This window comes from Fukomys damarensis, unplaced genomic scaffold (genome assembly GCF_012274545.1).
Source record: "Fukomys damarensis isolate Sample0158 unplaced genomic scaffold, DMR_v1.0_HiC HiC_scaffold_16, whole genome shotgun sequence".
Lineage (NCBI taxonomy): Eukaryota > Metazoa > Chordata > Mammalia > Rodentia > Bathyergidae > Fukomys > Fukomys damarensis.
The window spans coordinates 19,972,521-19,981,780 of record NW_022900928.1 but is presented as its reverse complement, the minus strand read 5'-3'; the positions used below and the strand labels follow the sequence as shown (position 1 = coordinate 19,981,780).

Genomic DNA, 9,260 nt, shown 5'->3' with positions numbered 1-9,260 from the left:
CCTGCACCACTCCCTATCCTGGGCAGGACTCTGGACTTCCCCAAGCTCCACCATCTACAGCCCTTTCACAGCTCTAGGCCCTCATGTGTGCTGTCCTCCTAACACCCAATGCCCAGCCCGGCAGTCTCCATTCAGGCAGAACTCGTCATGGTCAGTAGCTCCTGGTGTCCAACTCCCGGCCAGCATTTTCCTCTGCCTTCCTTGAGGATGGGAGTCTGGGTCTCAGCATCCTCTATGGCAGGAACCAGGTGGAGCAACTGGGTAACAACTGACATTTATGGGGCACTTACATAAGCCTGACACATTCTAGGCAACTTAATTCTCACAACAGCCCTAGAGGGCAGGCACTGTTATGGCCCACTGTGTGGAGAAGTGCGCTAACGTTCAGGAAAGTTATGTAGCTCAGCCTAGGTCCCAAAAGCACACAGATATAATTTAAGAAATTCAGCTCTAGGGCTGGGGATTTAGCCCAGTGGTTCCGCTGCCTGCCTGCAAGCACAAGGTTCCAAGTTCGATCCCCAGTACCAAAAGAAAAAGAAAACGAAATTCAGCTCTAACAGTCTATAGTCTTAACCACTACCAATGAACTCATCTATTACTCTAAACACTGGGTACCTATCACGTGTCATATACAATTCTGTGAACAAAGTGGACCAAGTCTCACCTTTCTAAGGCTTGCTTTTAGAATAAACAGTGTAATATTTGCAGGTATTAGAAAGAACAGAACAGAATAAAGGGTTAAAAAGTGACTGATGGAACCAGTCTTTCTGAATGGTTAGGATAGGTCTCTCTGAAAACAGCTGAACAGAGATCTGAATCAGATAAGGGAGTCCTTGTTAATAAAAAAGAACAAGATTGGAAGCTGAAAAATACTTAAGGGCTGCGTGGGGCGTGGTGGCATACACCTTATTCCCAGCACTTGGGAGCCGGGGATTTAGCTCAGGGTTTGCAAGCACAAGGTTTGCAGTTCAATCCCTGGTATATTAAAAAAAAAAAAAGCCAGCATTTGGGAAGCTGAGGCAGCAGGATCCCCATAAGTTCAAGGTCAGGCTGAACTATATAGTGTGACTCTGTTTCACAAAGAAAAACAAACAAACAAAACAATACTTGTGTGGCCTTGGACAAGTAACTGAACTTCTCTGAGCCTCAATTTCCTCACCTACAAACCTAGGGTAATCTACACTCGCCTTATAGAGTTGTGAGAGAAAGGAGAGGTGGTTTTGTAAGAACTCCTACCTTAAAGTAAGCCTGGGCCTAGGCCTAGGCCTCCAATATGCACACATATAGCTGAGTCTCTCACTGCCTTCTTTCCTGGCCAGGAATCCTCTCCTCCTCCCTCCTCCCATCCCCCTTCACCTTTCCTCCCTACCTCCAAAAAAGCCTTCAGGTGGCTGGGTGCAGTGGCCTGCTCACACCCCCTGCTGGCAGAATGCTGAACTGCAAGTGTGATGCCTCCCTTTCTTCATCCCTTCCGAAAGCTTTTCAGCAGACACTCACCACCCAAAAACCAGAGAGACAGAGAGAAGAGAGGTTCTCTCGGCCTTACAGAAACTCATGGTCTCGGGGGCAGACCCAGAATGAAGTAGGCAGAGAGGAGGTGCCAGCATCCAAGAAATTACAGGCTTATAATGAGGAGTCCAGGGAGGACTTGGGAAGACTTCATAAAGCTCTCTCACTTGCCATTAGCAAACCATTCTCCCAAGAAAAGGCTTCTTCTCCTTGAGGGCAGAGAGGGTCCTCTGTGTCCTGTGTTCCCACATGATGTCCCCCTTACTCTGTAAAGAAATGGCCCATCCTGTCTCAGCCAAGTGACAATCTTTGCAACCCTGGTCTGGTCTTTTCCCCGTTTCTCAGTCTCCTCCATGGAGTAGAAAAATAACCCTTAATATACGTCCCTCTCAATTAGCCATTTACGAGCTGTGCCAGGGAAAGCACGAGGGGACCCTACACATGCAGTGGCATCACAGGCAGTCCACTGCCCTCAGCCGTCAGTGGACAGAGGACATCGATGCATAGTGCAGTCCGCTCAGGCAGACCAAGCTGCACCCTCCACCACCAACTAATCACAAAGCCCCCACAGAAGTCAGTGAATCGTACAGTATAGTTGTGTTTCAGGTGTTTTATTAAGTGGGCCATACTGTAGCTGGTTTCTAAGTTGCAAAACAACATAAATTTAACAGGAATAACATAGCCAGTTAGATTGTGACAAGCTTCTCCTTCCCTTAAAAATAAAAAACAAAAAAACGAAATACTTAAAACACACAATGGAGGGTTAAATAAATAAAGTGTAAGAGAAAAGAAAAGAAAATCTGTTAAAATAAGCTTATGTTTACTTCTGTGCAACTGTGTGACAAGAGGAAACGTGCCTTTCTGCATGGTGACAGCACTGTGACACGTCCCAACATGTCGCCTTCCAAAGTAATACTGACCAAAACAACAAGACAAAACACCCAAAAAACATGACACGGGGCTGACTCCTCAGTGCGTGCTTAGAGGCACCACTAAAAATCCCTTGAGTGGAGCATGGGGCTTCCTGCTCAGCACACCTGTGTGTGGCCCATGAAAGCCAAATATCCGTAATAATGTTAATATAGAAAACATGAGTCTAAAAACGATGTGGAATGGCCTCATCAACACGACGGGGCCAGGAAACGGAAGAGCCCCGCGCAGTCTCAGTCCAGGAGGCTGCAGGCTCCCGGTGCGTGGCCATGCAGGGAGGGCACCAGCTTCAAAATAAGCGGCACCAACCTCGCTTCCTCTCCCTATCACTCTTTCACATGAAAGTGTGTAAAAAGCAAATCGGCAAATAAACTCTAAAATAGATTATTTTTTTCCAAAAATCCTCTAGTTTTCTTTTTACAATGAGTGTACATCTCCTCCTCTCCATTCCCTGCACAACTCGCTTGGGTCCCTTTGGGAAGAAGAGCAGAGCTGCAGAGAGTCTTTCCTGGTCTTGCTGCTGGCTGGTGCTGAGAGGTCAGATGTCGATGCCCTTGACGAGGGAAGTCTCTAGTGTGATGTTGAACTCCTGCAATGTCTGCAGTACACGGATCAAGGAATTGACAAGTGTGTGGTCTTTGATGAGCGCCACATCCTCATACATGTGTGCGGTGATGGGGCAGTCGGCCAGCAGGGCGATCCAATGGTGCAACAGGTGATCTCTGACGGGGCACGCACGGTCCAGGCCAGTCAGAGAGGCAAAGGAAAAGGAAGAGAGTCGATGCAAGGTCAGGGGGAAGACTTGAAGTAAGTCTGAAGCTGGAGAAGCTGGCAGCTCCCAGTCCCCCTCCGTCACAGCTCGTGCCCCTGGGAGCTACCCAGGCCTGGGACACCAACCCACCCTCACCCAGGCTGCAGTGCACACCACTCCCTCATCTGCCACCAGCCTCTCCTCCCACCACTCACTCACACAGCACTTCACACACGCCAGCAGTTATGAGATTTAGGCTAGGAGGGAGGAGTCATCATTATCCCTACTTCATAGATGGAGAAACTGAGGTACAGAGATTACACAGCACGTCAAAGGTCACATACTATTAACTGCCCAACCCAAGGTGTGAACTGGCAAATCTGGCTCTCGAGTCTGTGCATTTGTTAGTTTTGATCAGGGTCTTGTTATGTTGCCTAGGCTGGCCTCCAACTCCTGGGCTCAAGCCATCCTGCCTTAGCCTTCTGAATGGAGCCTAGATGAGTCTATTTTTAACCTTATGCCACCTTTCTCCTTTATATGTCCTGAATAAACTACCGCCTCAAGTTGATCTGGGCTTCATGCTCTCACCTGACATAGTGGAATAGCCCCTCACAATCCTTCCCACTCCACAGCACGCCACCTATACCAAATTCGTATCATTTCAGTCCCAATATGGGTGAGATCTTTCTGTCCCAGGTCCTTAGGACCCCCAACTTTCAACTGTGTTTCCTATCACTGCCCTCCCCACATTCTAACTTACTTTTTTCCACTAAGGGCTCATCTCCAAACATCATCTCCTCTCTGAAGCCCTCTCTGATCTTTCTCCTCTACATTTTAAGCATATCTTACGAGTAGTAACTTCTTTGGGGGATTCTCACAATCTTCTGCTTTTTAAAGTTAGAACAAATAGGGCCAGGGTTTAGCCCAGTGATTCCACCGCCTGCCTCTCAAGCTTAAGGGCCCAAGTTCAAGCCCTGGTACCAAAAATAAAATAAAATTAGAGCGAATAAACTTCTAAATGGCAGGTACCATGTTTTATTCAGTCCTTTTCCTACCACTCTGCGTAAGGCCTGGTACATTAAAATGTTTACTGAAGGAATAAATACATATATATTCTGAGGCCAGGGATTTAGCTCAATGGTTTTGCCGCCTACCTCATATATATTCTGCTTCCAGTTTCCCCAGCTTGAGATGATTATGAACCTGCCTAAGAAAACATGGCCCACCTCTGCCAGTTACACACACTCTCCCCTAACAGACTCCCACACATACAAAGGACACAACGGGAATTAACGGCCTATAGGAAGCCCTTCAAGGCTTCCCCTGCCCAGGGCTCCCTGAACACTATCCACTGTCACCCACCATGACGTTAAACTCTGGCACCACCTCCGAGCCTGCCTGCCATGTACCCTAGGCTCTGGGGCTGCAGTACCTGGCTCCCAAGCACACCAGCATCTGAAACTTGCCGTCCTTGCCAATGTTCCGAGGAGTGTTATTGATTGCAGTGACAAATCGGCAGAAGTTCCGGGCTCTTGTATGCCAGTTTTCCTCAGGGACTACTTCATTCTGCTCCAATGTCTCATAATAGGTTTGTGCTTTTTCTGTGAAGAACAGAAAAGCCTGCCAGTGACAAAGGCTCATAACAGCCACCTGTGTGTCCTACAAGCCTCTTCAAGTCCATGCAGACAACTTCCTAAGAATTACATGAGTGCTCAGAAATCAATGATCATATTTCAAAATGACCCTTATTTTTAGAATTTACTTATGTGGGCCTTAATATAAAGATGGTCTTTTCCCTCGTCTTGAAGATACAAGCAAGCCCTGGGGATAACATGTTCCATGAAAATTCTGAGTGGACACCATACACATAACTTGGGCTCCACTACTCTCAACTGGCCTTTTGGATCTACAAAGAAAAGTGTGAGACTCAGGATTAAGCCAACACTAGGTAAGACTAGAAAAAAATCTTCTCCTTGGGCAGAGGATTTAGCTCAGTGGTTCCACTGCCTGCCTCGCAAGCACAAGGACCCAAGCTTGATCCCCGGTACCAAAAAAAAAAAAATCACCCAGTTCTCAGGAGGTAAAGGTTCACTGAAGAGGGGGTCAAGGGGTCCTGTCATTCCCAGCAAGGAAAACCAAAACAAACAAAATCTAAGGTTATGCACCCAGTCCCCAGTGGTCAGCATCCATGTCATGTTGGTGACAACCTACACACACACACCCTAGTCCAACTCACCCAGGAAATCCCAAATGAAAACATTTTTGAAGAGCCGGGGTGATTTAAATCCATGCTGGAAAGCCTGTTCCAGGGCTGAGACAAGCCCACACTCTCCACAAAGCAACAGCGTCAGACTGCCTCGCTAGGTAAGGAAACAGGGGTAAGTAATAGGCTGGTCTCAGATGAGCTGCCTCCCATCACCACATCCCCAAATCCACGGCCCAGAGTTGGCAGAGGCAAAAGACTGCAAGGATCATCCCTGTTCCTCCAGCACTCAGCACAGTGTACTCAGGCCTAAAGCAGCTCTCAGTAAACAGCTGCAAGGGAATGGTAAAGGAACAGATGACGGATCTGGGTGGCACACAAGGACACCCCACCAGGGCAGTATGGCCACTGTATGCACAGACCTGGGCAAGTCTAGAGGCAGACAGGAATCAGCACTGTTTACCAGGTAACTCCACAGACCCCACTGTGTCAAATGTGTGCAAGAAAACAGAGCAACCAGAGGCAAAAGGCCCCAAAGGAAGGGGTCAGCTCCACCCCCAACTAGCTGAGGCACACATTCTACCAGACTCTGGGTGTCCAGAGTGCACAGACCTAGAGAGCCTGGAAAGAAAAGTGCAAAATCAAGATGACTTCCTTTACTCAACCTAAGGCCTGGGTTGGAGGGCAGGAAGGCTCACCTCTTTCTCAGGCTTATGGAAGTGCTTCACAATGCCATTGACTGCCTCCCCAATGGACTCCTGGATCTGCCCAGTGTTCAGCTCTAGTAAAAATCAAGCAGACATCCTCACCAATCTTGAAGTGCTTATCTGACTAAGTAGGAAATGACACAGGGTAGAAGGCCCAGGGGACACACAGGGCAGCTAGACCCCAGGAAACAGACACTTTTGCCCACCCAACTTTGTTGAATTAGCCCTTTCCAAAATGTTGGAGGGAAAGCCAAAGCTAAAACTCAGAGTTCTAAGAAATGCTGGTAAAATTTATTTTCCATTTTACCCCAGAATTTTGACAAGTAATAGATGGCCAAGACTTGACTGCGAAGCCTATGAATCAGGATGGAAGGCCAGAAAGTGGACCTCTCCTTTCATAGGATTATGCAAGAATATTAAGAGCACCCAGTCTGGTCTCCATGAGCTTTCCCCTCTCCTTCCAAGCTTCTGAGGAGCACGCTGCATACCATCACTGATCCCTCGGAGGAGGGTGCCAAATCTCTCAGGCGGGTTTGTCAGCAAAGGTGGTTCCTTAGGCAGGTGTACAGGCTGGGATGAAGGCTCCCAGAGGTCTGCGCATCCCCAGGCTGGGTGGCGTGATGGCCCCTCCCCCCACTTACTGGGCTTGTTGTTGGGTGAGATAGTAACAAGCCTCCGGATGACGCTGGGGGACTGCTGCAGTGGCGGGGTCCGGCATGGCCTCTCATCCACCTCAGGCAGGGATATGAGCAGCTCCCCAACTAGGACCCGCTCCAGGCTTCCATCATCCATGCCCTTCCCCAACCACCGGCCACACGGGAACCTAAAGGTAGGCAAAGGCCCATCAGAGCTTCCAGTTCCTCCAATGTCTTTTCCCCTTTGCTGCTCCACAACAGCCATTAACAAAGCTAATCCTCAAGGACAGACTATGAAACCAAGCTGGGACTCCTTTGAAGCCCTGTTCATCCCACCACGTACCATGAGAGAAGCCACTTAAATGGCATGAGTGGCCTGAGACCTAAGCACAGCAATACTGTCCATCTTTACTTTGAAATTCTCCTTTTGTTTCTTTTCTAGTGCATGAAGACAGCCAACAGGAAGTTGCCTCACCCTATCATAATATCAAAGAGGATCCTTGCGAATGCATATCCTCAAGCCTCAAAGATAGCCCCTGGTGGTACATCTTGCTCCACCACTGCAGGGCAAGTGGAGGGAACACTTACTTATAGGTATGTCCTGTGATGTCATTCCTGACCATCACATACTCCACTAGCCATTTGGCATACAGCCCAGAGTTATCGTGGCCAATCTGGACCGTGGTAAGCTTCCCCAAGTTCTGGCACTGTGAGAGAACACAAAAGGCACAGCAGGTCAGGAAAATAGGAAAGAGTGGCAATCTTCAGAGGCATAAATCTGACTGGCTGCCTGCCACCTGGACCCTCAGCATCTGCAGGAGGAGAGCTCAGAGCTCCACCACCGCCAGGCCTGGCAGTACAACAATATCTCCCAAGCACTGTATGGCTGAGAAAGATCTGCTACTTACAAGAATATGGCCTGAGCACAGGAGGCTCTGGATATGGGTCCTGAGGTCTCGGGAAACATCTGGGCTCAACAGCTGAAAGAACTCTGGGATTTCTCAATACACCAAGCACAGGGAGGTATGCAAGCCCAGACAAATAAATGCCTTCCAACCAGAGAACGGGTGGGAAAGGCAGGCTCCTCTTCCTTGAGGTCAACTATTGGCTCCAGCCTCAGATCATCTCAGGACAAGTCAGCACTTTGACACATAACACTACACAGAGCAAGACCTCTATAAATCCCTATAGAAAACTCCCCAAAGCAGTTGTAGCAACTCAGATCCGCACAGAACTGGAGTTGTGGACTCCAGATAATACCCACCTCGAAAGTCATCTCTAGCACGTTCCTGGGAATCTGCAGGATATGTGTCTCACCCAGCTCGCCCGCGATACAGATCCATGGGTTGGCAGTGAACATGGAGCCCCCCAGCTTCTTGCTTGGTACGATGAGAATGTGGTATGGAATCACTGTTTGACAAAAGCCACAAAAGGCATTGTGGGAGGTGAGGAACTCCTCCCACACCTAAGGGGCTCCTGGCCTGCCCAGCAAACTGGCACGGCTGAGCTCCAGCAGGCCCAGCCCTGGATGGTGTAGAATGCTAGCCAATCCCCTCTCTAACCTTACTCCTCCAAGGGTCAACACCCAAACACATCAAAAACTCAAGCCCATCTGTTGGTTAGAACTAAGTGAACCTTTTTAAAACAGGATTATCAACTCCTGACAATGTAATTCAGAGCACTTTTCAACCTCTCATCTCATGCACCTTAATAATCTTAGGACAGACCACACAAACATTGCATCCCTTTTTCACAGCACAGAAAGGGAAACACTATGCCCAGCTATTTTAAATTCCAGTTCGATGCTACTTCTGCTAAGCCACAGCCCTGTTCTCTGGGTGGGAAGATGGGTGTCTGATAATAACAAGAGCATGCAGTTAAGGCACCAGAATGGCTGGCTAAAGAACTAGCCAATGGGCAATTTGAGACTACCCCACCCACTAAAGAATCCTGGCATTAGAGAGCAAGGAGGCTCAGAGAGCCGGGGGCCATACTGAACTCTCTTTCTCTCTGCCAATAGGGAGACTGAGGTCCACAGCAGGGGTGGACTCTGCTCATAGATACATCATGAGTCAGGGACAGAGCCAGTCTGGATTCAAACCTGCTGCTGCCTGGAGTTTTTTCTGCTACTTCAGGAAGAGATCTTTCTCCCTCAGGCCTGCTCCAAAATCTGTGCCAAGTGAACTCTCAGGCCAAAAGAGAGACTCTTAAAAAAAAAAAAAAAAAAAAAAAAAAAAAAAAAAAAAGAAAAGAAAAGAAAAAAGAATGTAATGTGCCTTTTTTTCCTAGTGCTGGGCAGTTATAGCAAAACTTCAGGAGCTGGTCCCATCTATCTGAGACTGAATTCTATCCCCATTATACCACTAATGAGGTTTGTGCCTTCCTTGCTTTCTCGCCTCTATGGTTAAAATTCTGTGGTGACCTTTAAGTTGAATTACTCCTTCTTTTATCCAGACACTGAATTAACCAGAGCTTTCTCCCAAGCTAAATCACCTGTATACAAAATTGCTCGATAGAACCAAGTG

The 9,260-nt window shown here is 48.1% G+C and overlaps 1 protein-coding gene across 1 annotated transcript in view; it reads right to left on the bottom strand.

Annotated features, from left to right (window-relative positions):
• Nucleotides 1–2,110: 2,110 nt before the first annotated feature.
• Nucleotides 2,111–9,260, bottom strand: part of Dennd5a (DENN domain containing 5A) — a gene marked incomplete at its 5' end in the record, with an annotated part of 93,359 nt that continues 86,209 nt past the window's right edge. The window contains 8 exons of the mRNA XM_010615382.1: nucleotides 2,111–3,161; nucleotides 4,623–4,791; nucleotides 5,427–5,550; nucleotides 6,092–6,174; nucleotides 6,742–6,923; nucleotides 7,324–7,442; nucleotides 8,000–8,200; nucleotides 8,730–8,785. Coding sequence (XP_010613684.1) covers nucleotides 2,978–3,161; nucleotides 4,623–4,791; nucleotides 5,427–5,550; nucleotides 6,092–6,174; nucleotides 6,742–6,923; nucleotides 7,324–7,442; nucleotides 8,000–8,200; nucleotides 8,730–8,785 — 1,118 coding nt within the window. The remainder of the gene's footprint in view (nucleotides 3,162–4,622; nucleotides 4,792–5,426; nucleotides 5,551–6,091; nucleotides 6,175–6,741; nucleotides 6,924–7,323; nucleotides 7,443–7,999; nucleotides 8,201–8,729; nucleotides 8,786–9,260) is intronic.